The 15,304-nt window shown below is 41.3% G+C and overlaps 1 protein-coding gene across 11 annotated transcripts in view; it reads right to left on the bottom strand.

The window, feature by feature from the left end:
- CCDC88C (coiled-coil domain containing 88C) overlaps positions 1–15,304 on the bottom strand; it is a 101,759-nt gene that overhangs the window by 43,224 nt on the left and 43,231 nt on the right. For all 11 annotated transcript variants that reach the window (XR_005933674.1, XM_030041252.2, XM_030041261.2 and 8 more), the window contains 6 exons: positions 6,142–6,200; positions 4,415–4,498; positions 2,913–3,053; positions 1,957–2,141; positions 1,306–1,387; positions 694–852 (listed from right to left, as the gene is read on the bottom strand). Coding sequence is in view for 10 of the 11 variants with exons in the window: in XM_030041252.2 (XP_029897112.1) it covers positions 694–852; positions 1,306–1,387; positions 1,957–2,141; positions 2,913–3,053; positions 4,415–4,498; positions 6,142–6,200 (710 nt within the window). In the remaining variant the exon portion in view is untranslated. The remainder of the gene's footprint in view (positions 1–693; positions 853–1,305; positions 1,388–1,956; positions 2,142–2,912; positions 3,054–4,414; positions 4,499–6,141; positions 6,201–15,304) is intronic.

Genomic DNA, 15,304 nt, shown 5'->3' with positions numbered 1-15,304 from the left:
AGATGGTCTCCAAGGTCCTTTCCAACCTATGTTAATTAATAATTCCAGGATGGGCATTGCTGCAGGGGACTAAGCTAAGTAACTGGCATTACTACTGGAACAAAGCTGTATATTTCTCATTGACATACAGTACTTGGGGCACTAAGTAAGGTCCAAATTTTCTCTCCTTTCTACTACAAGCAACAGTTGCAAAAGGGGGTGGCTAGAATTTGTCATCTGAGGTCATGCTTAAAAATGCCCAGCCATTTTAACAACAGTTGCGTCTGCTACAAACCCCTGAGGAAAAACACCCAGACATTCATTTAGCTAATTTATACATGACATTTAAAAGTTTGGTCAAAGGAACAACTCTGGAACAGAGACATTTTACCTAAGAGTAAATTTTCAAGGCCTGGATTCTCTAGAAGAAGCATCCAGAGAAGGTCTGTCCTGTTTAGCCACATAATACTGAACTAAGCAGAGTTTATTAAAAACTAATGGGCATTTATTTTTTGTGTACACTAAGTCCTTCTTGCCACTGAAAGAAGTTTTAACCTTGCTAAGTCAATAACTATGACGCATATTACGAAATTTCCACTTGTTCTGATGTTTTGCTATAGTCAGATCAATGACAAATGACACATGAACTGGTAACACAACAAAAGCCAAACACTACGGATTACTCAGCAAATCTTTCTCGCAATTTTCACTTGCCTCCATGCGAGCTTTGTAAAAATCCACATCATGAAGTTTCTCTTTGCACCGAACAAGTTCCATCTCAAGTCTCTCCACACGGTTTGCCCTCTCTCTCAGAGAGTCGAGCTCATCTCTGTACGCTCGAGCTGAGCGAGCATCTGAGGCCAGGTGGATATTCTGTGAGAAGTGAGGAATAAGCAGGGAGAAAAATCTTAGTTAATATTCTAAAGCATGTTCTTTAAACTTTATTTTTACTTATTTACTTACTTATTTTAAGTGTAGGCAAATAGCATTCCCCTGGTTCAAGAGTAAGAGAATTCTACTAGCCAGTAAATTCTCTACTAGACAGAGAGGTTCTTCAGCCTGTTGGGACTCTGACATTTCTAATGCCTGATGCTGCATAAGCTTCAGGCATTACTAGGCTATTTGCAAGCTGAACAGATGAGACTGCTCTCACCAGTTAAGTGGAAAGCGTAGCATTGCTATGCCATAGCCATAATCATCAAACAGCTTGCTGGAGTAACTTGATTTCTTCATTAAAAAATAGGCAATAGAGGTATTTTTAGCCTCACACTGTAAGAGGCTTTTTGAAATAGGTAACGCTGTCACAGTAAAACGAGCCCCTCTTACCTCTTGTTTTATTTTTTGCAGCTCTAGGGTGAGCTGCTCAACTTCATGTTTAGAATCTACAAGCTGCTCAGACTTCTCTTCCCTGAAAAGGATTAGAAAAATCTTAGTAAGAATTTTTTTTTTTTCCTGAAACAATATTGATTATATGGACACTGCTGGGAATCTGGAAAGGAAGATAGAAATCTCCTAGCATATTCTGAACATAAAGCCTCTTTGTCATGACAGCTTCATAACAGTAAGAGTTTTTTTCTCATGATACCATACACATATCATGGGTCTGAGTTTGCAACTATTTTTATATGAAGTACCTCTGTTTAGATCTCATTGGTGCTACTGCTGCCATAGCTAGCTTTGCTGGCCTCTGGACTTCCCACTAATAATTAAAAGTGCAGGTAGCAGCTAGCATTTTGAAGAGGGGAAGACAGAGATGAGACACAAAAAGATAAATGGAAGTAGCCATCGCTCTGTGTTTAGAGAGCAGTTAAGAAAGAAGAAAGATGGAACACCCATGCTGGCTTCCTACTGCTATGAAAAAAAGATTTCAAAGATGTGATTCTGAGAGGTCGCATGGAGGCCAGTGTACTGAAGCTGACAGGCACCTGCATTTTAACATACAAGTGTCTCTAGAAGCACAAATCACTGGTGACTCACAGCTCCTGCCGGATTCTTCTCAATTTAGCCTTCGTGTCAGCCAGCTCAACTGCAAGGTGCTGCTTGTCTTCATTAGAAAGAAGGTTGGCTGGGTTTGGTGAAGAATCTGGACTTGGTGCTTTCAGAGGACTTGGTGGTTGCTGAGACTGCAGATAATCTCTCTCTTGAGTGAGATCTACAATGACCTAGAAATACAAAGTAGTATGTAGTGTCAAGAGATAAATAGTATAATTATACATTGTTTTTCAAGTATCTAAAAAATTATGTATAAATGCAGAAAATTATTAGCCTGGCATTATACAGAATTCAAGTGATAGCCAGGAGGGAACATTACACAGAGGAGGAAAGGAATCTCCACTATGCTCAGACCACTGAAACATTCCCCTTCCAATGCTCAAAATAAGCAGTCTGTTTTGCTTGGAGAATTCATGAAAACCTACAACAACTAACACTTTTAACTAACACAATCACAGTCAAAAGCATGACAGAAAATAAACAGGTTAAATAAAGAACGGGAGAAGCCTCCTCCAGAGATCTGAAGGGAAAGGAACTGATGAGTCACAACAGACAGGGCCATCTTCACACTGCAAAAAACTAGAGAAGACACTGGAACTCATGACGGTAGATACCACCGGAGAGACAGGCAAGCAAAAACAAATACTGAGCAGAAACGCAGAGACAAAAATCTCAAGACAAAGTCAAGATTTCAAATATTTTGGTGTCTCCACTTCATGGATAGAGCACTCCACTTCTCTTTACCAATCATTTCACCACACCCTAGTGTTTACGTGAGAATCAATGGAAAAGTCAAAATCTTTCTACAGATTTTCAGAGGTATAGTAGAAAGGTGTAGAAGAAATAGAAACCCAGTGCACAAACAGGACACAGGAGAAGGAATGGAGCCTGCATCTGCTGCTTCACGTTGAGCTCTACATGGGAGAAGTAAGTCATCATACTTCTGTGCATTCGTCTCTCTCATCAATGAGCCTCTTGAGGTGGAAAACCATATTCCTGGAGAGGGACTCTAGTTCTTCTGGGGCCATATCTGGGAGCTCCAGCCACTGCAAGTCGAAGACATTCTCCTGGTTGTGAGTAACCTAGGAACAGGAACAAAAAAAAGTCTTTCCACTGGTTGATTTGTAGGTTTTTTGCTGTATATGCGGCATCCCCCAGGTTCTTCTACTGATCCATTAAAAAACACATCACATTTCACCAAAACCAGGTTGTAAATAACAAACACAACTACCTTAACTTTAATACTACCCAGCAATTTCTGGTATTTATATTTTTTTATAATTATTAAGGCTGATTTTTAAAAGTGATCAGATACATATTATGATCAATAGCACATGTGTTTGCATATTAGAAGTATGCAACTGTCTTACTGCAAGCACTGAGGTGGTCACCACACGGATCTGAAGGGACTGATCCCGCGCTGAACAGGTAGGCTGGTGCCTCATTGAGAAGAAGCCTTGCTTTCAATGAATTTTCAATTTGCAGCTGATAGAGCTGGGAGGAGCTGCCTTCAGCAGAAATGCCTCTGGTTGCTGCTAGCACTGTACCTTTCAACTGCTATCTTACCCAAACTGATTTCCTCTGAGTCATTTAGCAGAAACGTCAGGCAAGTCTCTCATCTCAGTTAAAGACTGTTCCTGCGTTTGTCATAACCACGTGCTTAGTTCATCACGATTTTATTTTTATTTTTTTTAAAGCAGAACTATTTTTTTAAGTGTTAAGAAAAAAGTTCCCGTCTTAGACTTTCACCATTTGTTCCTCAAATCTGAGCATATCGGGCTTTCTACACCTGTACGCACTGACAGCCGGCCGCAGCCAGCGCCCGCTCTGGGCAAGGCACACCCAGCTGGGGCCGCTTCCACATGGCTCTCCTTTGGGTCTCCAAAGCAAGCTGGTTCCTAACACCTACCTGTATTCATTGCTTCTACAGAAGCTTTAGAAGTCCAAAAATACTCACCATTGGATCAAACTTTGCTTCAGAAACAATTTCAACTGCAGAGTACACTTTTCAAGACCATCTGAGCCTGGAGGCCACTGTCCAAAGCAAGCCACTGGGGAGCCTGTGTCTCGCCTACCACAGGACTTGGGGACTAAGTGCCTATACACCATTGCTGCAAGGGGCGCTGCAGCTCCTAAGCCGTACATGCTTTTTGGAAATATTACACATGTATCCTTACAACAATTCCTTCTACACAGCCTATAACTGACAAGCAAAGCATTTACCACTGCATCTCTTCAAAAGACCGCTGAGCCAAGTAATGTTCCCAGAGCCTATCATTTTCATCTTATAATTTAATTGCAGTAACGTATTCAATCTTTTTTATGGTGAAGTTCCTGAATCCATTATGAAATTCCAAGCATTAATGTTTCATAGCAAAAAAACCCCTGTTAAGTCAAGGAAGGGAGAGATAAAAAGTCAAATAGACAATACTGTGAGTCCCACCTCCTGAATGTGTGACACAATGGCAGCTTGGGTTTCAATATCCAGTTGTTTTATTCTTTCAATAAACTCTTCTTTTCTTTCACACTGTTAAAAGAAAACACACCCTGAAACAGTGCTACATACCCTAAAACTTATTGCACCAATTTTCATTTAAATGGGAAAAAAAAAAAATCCCCACATTGCTAACAACAAGATGTTCAACATCTACACTTTGTCACACTAGAAGGTATAACACTTCATTGCTTCATACGGAGCATGAACCGAATTATGCATTAAATTATTTAAATTTTTTACAGTCGGTACAATTAAGGCTAAGTTAAATTGCTGGGTTTGCTCTTTAAAAACAAGTTCAATATGCAATGAGATCAAGAGGCAAGGCAACAGCCAGAGGAAATCATCACAGCTTCATTAATGGAGCTGCACAAATGTAAACCTACATTTACATTGCATCATTTAACCTGTCTACTTTGCTGTTTGCATTTTGCTTGGTTTTGGCAATGAAAAGAGATGCATCACTTTCGATACTATTCACATCAATGCATAATATTGCTTGTTGGACTAAATCAACATGTGCTTTAGACAAAAAATGGGGTTGCGAAACATTCTGGAAAAAAATGAGTGACAATTCAGACAAAACAGATTTTAGTAAATCTTTTACTTAAGGCTTTAAAAGAGACAGACATCTGCTATCTGTATATCTGTGATTGTATGCTAACAACATTATTGCCTTCTTGTAACAACTCTGCATTGCGGAGAAGTTAAGCATTACGTAAAGTTTTTTTAAACTCATTTACAGTGTCCTTCTGGGGCCTGGTTCCTAGTCTCAACCTTTCCTTGCACTGTGAAGAACCTCAGACCCATAAATGGGGACTAAGGATGCACAGCAGCTTGCCAAATAAGACCTTTATTCTTTGTGCTGCAATGCAACGCTGAGATAGTTCAGAGCAGCCATATGCAGACAGCTTTGCCCTGACATAATTGACTTGACATAGCTGAGCAGGGCAAGTGTCCTAAGGCATGACAGACACATTAGACAGACCTACAAACAAGGTCAATTATAAGCAAAGGCTAGCCCAAAACGCATCTATTGTTTACCACCACAGAGGTTTGATGGGCAGAACACTGATTTCTTTATCTGGTAACTGTCGTGCATTTCTGGGGAGTTTCCCATATACATTTGCCTGTCTATTTATTTTAACAAATGCCACATAAAAATCCCCACATGAATATACAAAATATCTATTCATTTCATATTTTCTACACATAATATTCAATCAAAAGATAATGCAAATGAAATGAGGATTCATTAAGCAAATGTTTAAACTTCTAGCTTATCTATTTGTTTGACATTAATATGTACTGTTCCACTCTGTATTTTAAAACGGTAAGAAAATAAACCAACAACCATTTTGATATCAAGAACACTGTTCAAAGCTTATCTCTTCCCACTTTGTTATCAAAGTGGACTACTTAGTTGCAAGAGTACACATCCTGTGACTGATTAAGCTTTGGCAACAAATTGAGATAACTGCTATCACAAAGCATGCTTCCTTTCCCCTGCATTTCTTTCATTCACTTATAGTGTCTTCTCACAATTTCAGCTCACATGCTGCCTCAAGCTGGAGATTCATTCATACAGCACTGATCTTTGGATGGATTTTCTCAGTCCAGAAAAAAATAACAGATGCAAAAAAATCTTATTTTTCAAGTCTTTAATGAATGTTCACCTGCACAGCACATCCCAGAACCAACAGCAGCAGCTTCTTAATTTCATCCATACTTTTACCTAGAGAGGAAAAAAGGGAATTAGTACATACATACAGCAAATTAAGTACCTGCAAGTGATTGATTCTCTCCAAAATACCCACCTGAAAAGAGAAATAAGACCTTTGAACAAGTGCCTGAACAATATGTATGTGCCCGTTATAATGTTGCCATACTTTCCATGTAACAACACAGTTCTTATGGATTAGTTTAAAATCCTAAATCCAGCAAGTCTTTTTTTTCCTCGATGTACTATCCTCACCTACATTTTCTGAGCCTTTTCTATCAATGCCGGGGCTGGGGGGGGAATCCTCTAAATAGTTCAACGCATATGCCCAATGCTTGTCCCTTGTTTTGTGATTAAGAAGGGTGCAAAAAAGCCCACCAAACCACCACCACCTCTTCCCCCCCCCCCTCCAAAAAACCACCAAAACAGAACAAAACACCCTGGGCAGAAGCGAAGGAGGGTTACTGTCAAAGAAAGAACTTGTCCTAAATTTTCTGTCTCTAAAATAGTTGCCACTCAGACTTCCCAAGGCTGAATGCCATCCTGTGCACATCAATTTTCTCCAAGACATGTTTTAGCAAATAAATTCTGCCTCTGTTCTGCATCAAAGCCTGTTCACACTTTGAAGCGCAAACCCCAGGTGCTAAAAGGGATAAAAAAAATGAATGATGTAGAAGAGAGAATATGCAGCTAACCATATGCTCGGGGAGCCATGGGGGGGAGGAGATATATGCAGGTTGTTACTGCAGGGAATCCTGCTGCGACCAACAGCCCTGCTGGCCGCCTCCTAAGGTTAGGAGAGAGAAAGCCTTGAGCCAAGTCCAGATCTTGTTTCAACCAAATTAATGCGGGGATTGTTGGGTGGTAGAGAAAATCATGTATATCAAAGTTAGACAAAGGGAGATAGAAGGCAAGGAGCTTCAACGAGGAGATAAAAAATCATTACGGAGTTAGGTTCAGGAAAAGCCTGTCCTCATTCTACACTGGGGGAAGAGAAGGAGAGAGAAACAGGCCACATACAGTTTTCTCTCATCCCTATACATCTGTGTACTTCCTGACACAGTGTATAACTGTGGGATAAACACTTTCATTCTATACCCTGCTTTACTTGGGTGTTCAATTGCTTCTACCGCTAAATAGACAGGTAATAATTTCTGAGTACAACTGTGCTCCTCCACCAACACCATGCCCTTGTAAGGCTGCACTGGCAGAAAGTTAGAGGCATGTGCAGGACCCAAGGCCGGGGAACTGGAGTCAAACTGACTCATCAGTTAAGCTGCCACAGCCCCCCAGATGCACAAAGGCACACTGACCTAAATTACCACAGGGCTCACTTCCATTCTCAGAACCTTGCAAGCCAGCACAGCCACATGCAGGCAGCTTAGGAAGTAACTCGTGTTCTGTTTTCCTGATGTTAGGGCACACAAATGCCCTAAACCAGTCTTTAAATGTACCTTACTTGTTAAACAATTTTCAACAACTTTTAGGAATGTTGATCTTTAAAATGTTTCAAGAATGCCCTACAGAAATTATCAGTATACTGTATGAATCAACACTAGAATTCTCAATATCCAAGTCCCACATTATTAAGATTTTGCAAGCAGGAATTCTTCTTTTCTGCAGAGACAGACCTATTTAAAATGTGCTAGTTTACACTTCACCCTGTAAATACAATATTGTTTGTTTCCCTGCAGAATATTTAAAAACTGTTTTTGAAAGATGGACAATCATCCTTACTCTTCTCCCTGTATCTAGCAGCATACATGGCTTGCTCTTTTCTGAAAAATTACAATTTAATACACAAATAACATTTCAGTATGTGAAAGTCTGGTTTTCTGTATGATTCTGAATAACACAACCTTAAAGGCAGACAGTGTCACAAAGAAAAAACACTCGGCAACAACAAAAAAAATCTGTTACTTAGTTAACAGTTCCTTTGAGGGCACTACTAGCCCAAGGAGATAACTTGGTTTGGTCAGAAGACGTTTTTTCACAAAACTGAGTTCTCGTTAGTGTTTCAGCATTGGGTTTCATTCTGCATCAGCTTCAGGAATTAAATGGAGAGCATGCGTGTGGGACACAAGAGCAAGTTGCTAAGTTACAGAGAGCAAGTGACTCGAGTGTGTGTCTCATTCTCCCAAGCTTACTCGGGGCAGAACATCTTCTCCGTGAGACACTGAAGGAGTAGCCACCAGGCTGCTTGCTCTTGATCACACCAGACAAGTGCTCTAACCCTTGCGTGCTCTGGGCACCTCCATCTGTTGACCATAAATTCCAATCCATGCACCATGGCATCACAGCTCTTCTCAGGGTGAGCCTAGTGGCTTGAAATCACTCGCTTTAGAAAATGCCAGGTTACTTTCCAACAGTGAGAGCATCTATACCATCCTAAAGACATGCAAGCTACTTAAGCCATTCAAAGCACATGCGACCTCTCTGCACCAAAGGTAGCAGGCTTTGCTGTTCTCTCCATGAGCTAACAAACAGGCATTGGTGATGCTGCATGACCCTGTGAGGTGAAACACCTTCAGCTATTACTGCAGAATAACTTAGCAAGGTCAACCCTGTCCTCCCACCAGGGACTGACCTTGCCTGGAAATACCACTCCAAGACCTTGTCCCCACTTAGGCCCTCTCATCAGGAAGAGAAGCTGAGGCACACATGGCAAGCCCCTTTGGCAAGGAAGGCCAAACCAGAGTTTATAGGAAAGAATGAGAAATTAAAAGACTTGAGGTAATCATGAGATTATTAAGTTGCTACCGTTTTAAAGATAACATTTGGCAGTCTGCTCTCCCCACTGGCAGCTTTCACAGAAAACTTAGCTGTCAGGATTTTTCCACAATTTCTTTTTTAATAAATTATTTTATGCCTGCAGACATGTTAAGCACATGTAATGAAAATGAGACTGTACTACCCACTAGAAACACTCTTAAGGTTGAAAGGTCTACTTAGAAGCTCTACTCTGACAGCCACACAAGTGTTTCAGAAGATCATGTGTGACTTTTAAACAATTCAATTCCTTGGGCTTTCATTCAGAAGCTGTTTCCCATGGGGTGGAGACAGTTTGTTGGCATTAAGGCACTCCAAGATCACTCATATTCAAGCTAAGTTTGAGTAACATTTTAAAGCCTTGTAGAATAACATTTACAGGAGATATTTAGAAGAAATAGGGTGTGAGTATGAAAAAACCTCTCTACCAATCTAAAGTGCTTTGGAGAGAGTTTTCAATTAAACCTCAGAATGAGCCAGGAAGGGATTAATCACCCCTCTCAACTCACCCACATGAGAGCTGAGATACCACACACTTAAGTGGAGTGCCCAAGGTTACTAAGTGAATCAGAAGCACATCTAAGATTATTACACAGCACAGCAGCTAAGTTCTACACTCAGGACACTGCATTTATCCTGTAATGCATGTTGAAAAAAAGTAAGGTATCTTTATCCCCAATTCAGTCATGCCTCCTGAACCATGAATGATTCTGTGGTGTTTTTCAAAAGCCTTGATTTGTGCTAATTTAGTAAGGTGGTAAAATTCCTTGTGCAACTGCATAAGGAGGAACATGCAGGCTTCCCTATGCTAGCTCATTGGGATGACACAAGTCCTTTCTAGATGGCTAGGAAAAAAGTTTGCTGGGTCTACTTAGGCTTATTAGCTGACCTTACTAAGACACTGTCCTCCTACGACCTAGGATGCAAACACTTAGGTCTGGGACAGCTCCTGGCAGACAGGTACCCACAAGCTGAAATGAATGGACAGGACTCAAACTAGCACTTAAACAGAAAGGTGCTAATTCAAAAAAAAAACCTCTTTTACACCCTTTTGAAAATTCCAGGGCAGCTGTTCTCAGGCCATGTGGTTGTGCCTGCAAGGGAGCCAGCCACCGGGGGGATTTGCAGAAAGACCATCTGCTCCCAACCGTGAGAGAGGGCCAGCGGGTTTTCTGAAAAATAAAGGGAGGGAAAGCTCGAGCACCACCTGTGCATCCTGGGAGCCTCCCTGTGCCAGAGCCAGGAGACCCCTCTGCTCTCACAGGGGACAGAGGGTGGGAAACAGATGGCAGGACTCAGGGAGAAGGCTGGCAGAGGGATTAGGAGACACAACAACAAAAAAAAGGAGGATCAAGGTACAGAGAGAACACAGACAATGAAAAAAATGAGAGGGGGGTAGGAAAGATGGCAGAGAAAACAGGAACGAGAGAGCCCAAGCATGTGAAATCTTGAGCTTGTGCCGCTTCTTTCTGCACGTTTCTACTTTGACATTCCTCCAGTGGAGGAGAGGGAGCGCCAGGGCATGTAGTACTACATGTGGTGGCCAGTGGATGTGTGGAGAAGCTGGGAAGGGGTGAAACACACAAGTGCCATTTTTCCCAACTGTAGCAACATCCTGAGTGAGAAAAACTTGAATGCTAAATTTACACTATTGAGGCAGTGTTTTGTTATTAACTTTATATTTTATGAACCTTTGTGCCTCTGGAGGACTGTGAAACGAAATGAGGAAGGAAGCCAGACATGAAAAAATACCCCAGTGAGAACAGACTTCTTTTATGATTTTAATGAAAACCAGTTTCTATAGACACTTGTTAGCAGGGACTTCGGGCTCTCTCATTCACAAACTTAACATGTAATTTGAAAAGGGAATTTAAATAGCAAAGTTTTTTGAAGAGACAGAAATGACCCTACTTCAGGCAAATAAAACCTCAGTTCCATTCTTGGTTTGAAAAAAGTTAAAATCCCCCCCCCAATTAACTATGACTGTTTCAAAAGATTAATTGCCATCAGTTTCCAAGTATACTCACTAGCTGTGTTAAACTAAGCATGTCTAGAAACTAAGAAATTAATGCACCTCTAAATAAAGGTTCAGGACCGTTACTGTATACTGATATTCCTTGTGTGGGCACACGAATGAGTGGCCATTTATAAGACATGCTAAAACCAGAGGTAATTATAAAAGGGGATTACAGTGATGTGTATAGATGATAAATACACTGATGATTCTCATATTGAGCACAGGGGGATTTGTGGTGCAGCAATGAATTGAAAAAGCTGTTCAGCAAGAAAAAACATGGAGGAAGACAAAAACAGAGAGGAAATTTAATGGTAGTAGCTGTCTACTGTACAGTGCAGATAAGAGAATAGATCCTGTAGCATCAGCTGCATCGTTCTGCAAGTCAGATTCCTGGGAAAATTTTCTAAATCCTTTAATTAAACTTTCAAGTTACCTCTCAGCTCCCTATATTCTAGAAAACAGTCAAAGCCTTTATCTTCTTACAAATATTTTTGCAACTTTTATACCCATGGCCAAATGAACTGAAGTAGGTAAAATTGCCACGGCCTGGAACAAAAACAATTTAAAGGACATGAAAGCAAGTGAAGCTCCTAAACCCAGCAGACACATGCCTTCTCCTGTGTAAAAGCCCAACTGCTACTGCATTTTTAGTGATGGCAGCTCTGTTTTTCCAATAGCATCATATTCAAAGCAGAGCTGCAGAATCCCCCAACAGTCCCAACTGCTGAGTGCCAAATGGGAGCTAAACAGCAAGAACAGCATTCTCAGATTTAGAGCTGCTCAGTTCATAATTTAATACATGTAACACCACTTTTGGCTGTGTTTTAGAAGCAAAAAGTAAAATTTACAGATAGCAGTGGTGAACAGACAGCTCTGAAAAACATGCGTAGCAACACATCACCTGGGCTTGTTACAAGGAATGTCACTGAAATTGTTACACGGTGAATCATATTGAATGATCTAACAGCTCTCTGGTCTTGGACCTGTGGAGTCAATACAGTCATTAGGAGCCTTCCCAACTCAAACAGTAAAAAGCAACACTGTATTTGTTGCAGGAATGTGATCATTGGATCAATTTTTCTTCCTCTGGTCAAGAGGGACCTTTCATTCAGATAACTTACATACAGGACAAGGAAGGCAAAACTGGGATTTCATCACTGCCTCTCAGATCCACCCCAGCCCTGCAGACCATCTGCACCTCAGTCTCCCGCTCCTAGTGCTCTCCACATTGCCCAGCACTGTCTCTGCAGATGCCCCCTCCAGGACTCTCCTCCTTCCCTCTCAGCCTCTGTCCTGGACTGGATCACTGACACAAAGAGGTTTCTCCTCTACCATTCTTGCCACTTTTAAACACTTCCCTCAAATAACCACATCCATCATCTCTTTGTCCTCACATCTCTATCCAATCTGTAGTCCTCCTTTAGCTCTCTCACTCACAGAATCTCTCACTTCACTTGTTTTTCCCCTCCCAAGTGCCCCTGCCTTCCTCTCACTCCTCTCTGCAAGACACTCAGTAACAAGAGACATCAACCTGACAGTCACCTGGTCATCACTTACCACAGCCTATTCCTTCATTCAGCTTTTTATATCGGTTTTACTAACTTCTCAGCCTTCTCCTCCCTGTTCCCTCTTTCTGAGCTTCCCATCAGCCCTCAGCCAGGTTCCTCTTCCTGAAGGAAGTTCTAGTTCTCCACTTCTCTAAGCATTTCTTCAGCACATCTTACCAGTGATCATCTACCTAAGGGTAAGATCAAGATCAGCTTCTCTTGAAATCCTATACCTCAGACACTGTCCTCCTTGAATACATTCTTTGAAGCAAGTACATCTCAAGCCTTTCTTTTTTCACCACCTTCCTCTGTAGTGTCTAAGCTGGGACTGGTTCTCAATACCATTATATAATATGGCTAAAGAAGAACTTTATATTTTTTATACACACATACCCCATCAATTTTAGACATCCAGAAGTTAAATTTTTGCATTCTTTATCCTCTCTTCCCGTGTTCTGAATAATGCCAATAGTAAGTCAGCAATGGATAAAATAAATTTAAAAAGACCACATTAAAAAAAAAACCAAACCACAAAAAAACAAACCAACCACCACATTTTAAAAGATGTCAGAAAGTGAGGCAAAATTTCTGGTTGTAATTCAAGGAGCTGGAAGACAGGAACACATAGATGACCAGTATTTTTCCTACATGAGACACATCAGGTACTTTCTTCAAAGAAAGAATAATCTAAGGTGCTGACAAAAACCAGCAGGTCAATGACAGGAAATTATAGCTTAATACAGGACAGCTTTCAAGCGTGCAGCTTCCCCAGGAACCAACGCTGCGGTTACTGCATTATGAGTCTCCTGCCAGCTGTCGCTCAGGAATGACCATGACAAGAAACCTGCCAGCCCTTCCCATTGACACTTAGCCAGCAGAGATACTGCCTTGCTGGCCCAGACATCTCTATTCACTAGCATTCTTGACGCTATCAGCCCATTGCCCATATGACTGAGAAAAGCAGCAGCTCTTGTATTTCTGTTTTCTTCTTTACCCATAACAGTAGCCTGTACAGAATTAAGACTGGCATTGCAGACTTCAATCTGCTTGCTGAAGAACTGGATGCCTTACTCTCACTTGATTTTACTGCAGGAGCACCAAGACTATGAGTTTCAGTAACCCAACATCTCTAAGTTAATATTCTTTTCTGATATAAAACCTTTTTTGTACATACACTACTGCTGCTAAGAGCAGCAAAATAAAATCTTCTGCCAAGGTTTCTGCCATTCGTTTGTTCTGGAGATGCTGATTACCGTGTCATTCCCCATCACTGCTGACAGGTTTCATCCAGTTTTCCTTCTTTGGTAAAAACAAATACATTGTCCTTGGCACCAGCACAGGGCTAAGGCAGAGATAGAATGGGCATGCAAAAGAAAGTAAAAGCCACAGCAACAAAACCTTTCATTTCAGAAATGTGGTTCTAAGGAGAAGTCAACTTCATTTTCAGGCTAAACAGCTTTCATTTTGTCTCACCAAAGACATTGGACTCTGGTCGTGAGCTCATCAGCTTCCAGGTCGCTTTTGATGTGATACCTCATGTGACAGATGTCCTTGCCTAGACAACATGGCCAGACAGATGTTTTTCTCCTTGTCCATTCTCCTCCTCACATTTTCCAATTTGTCACATATGTATTTTTCTCTCCACCCTCACGTATTTTAATTCCCCTACTTCATTTGCAACAGTTCCTTCACACTTTACGGCAATTCTGCAAGACTCTTCTGGTGTGTACATATTGCCACAACTGAACTGATTATACAGGCACACAGGACAGAAAACCTGGAGGACAAATGATTCTCCTGTGGCAGACTGTATCCTGGGTCACTTGCAGCAAGGAGTGAAGAGACTTGACTTTCAAGCAAACAGTTGCTGTTCTGGCTTTGGCAAGAACTAACTCACTATCACATGTATGTGTATGACACGCAAACACATGTATCGGATATTGTATTTGTATGTACAGGTATGTAAATATAAGTGTTACATAATAGACACATTGAAATGTGAGACTCAGTGGTACTCAAATATTTGTAGTTTGCTACAAATATGTATAGACTGTTTTGTTTAAAAGCATGTTTGTAATTTGGCCTGTTTAGGGGGCTCATTGACAGAATCCCTTGGGAGGCAAGTCCTGAAAGGCAAAGGAGTCCAGGAAGGCTAGACATTCTTCAACAAGGAAATCTTAAAAGCATAGGAGCAGGCTGACCCCATGTGCCAAAAGATGAGCTGACGGGGAAGACAACCAGCCTGACTGAACAGAGAGCTTTGGCTAGAACTCAGGAAAAGGAAGAGAGTTTATGACCTTTGGAAGAAGGGGCAGGCAACTCAGGAGGACTACAAGGATGCCGTGAGATTACGTAGGGAGAAAATTAGAAGGGCCAAAGCCCAACTAGAACTTAACCTGGCTACTGCCATACAAGACAAAAAAAATCTTTCTATAAATACATGAGCAACAAAAGGAGGGCTAAGGAGAATCTCCATCCTGTATTAGATGTGGAGGAAACATAGTGATAAAGGATGAGGAAACAGCTGAGGTACTTAATACCTTTTTTGCCTCAGTCTTTAATAGTAAGACCAGCTGTTCTCCAGGTACCCAGCCCCCTGAGCTGGAAGACAGGGATGGGGAGCAGAATGAAGCTCCCATAATCCAAGGGGAAATGGTTAGCGACCTGCTACACCACTTAGACACACACAAGTCTGTGGGGCCAGATGGCATCCTCCCAAGGCTAACCAAGGCAGCTGGTGGAAATGCTCACCAAGCCACTTTCCATCTTTTACAAGCTAACCAGGG

Source organism: Aquila chrysaetos, chromosome 2 (assembly GCF_900496995.4).
Source record: "Aquila chrysaetos chrysaetos chromosome 2, bAquChr1.4, whole genome shotgun sequence".
Lineage (NCBI taxonomy): Eukaryota > Metazoa > Chordata > Aves > Accipitriformes > Accipitridae > Aquila > Aquila chrysaetos.
Note: the sequence above shows the minus strand (reverse complement) of the source record. Positions and strands in the feature narration are given on the sequence as shown.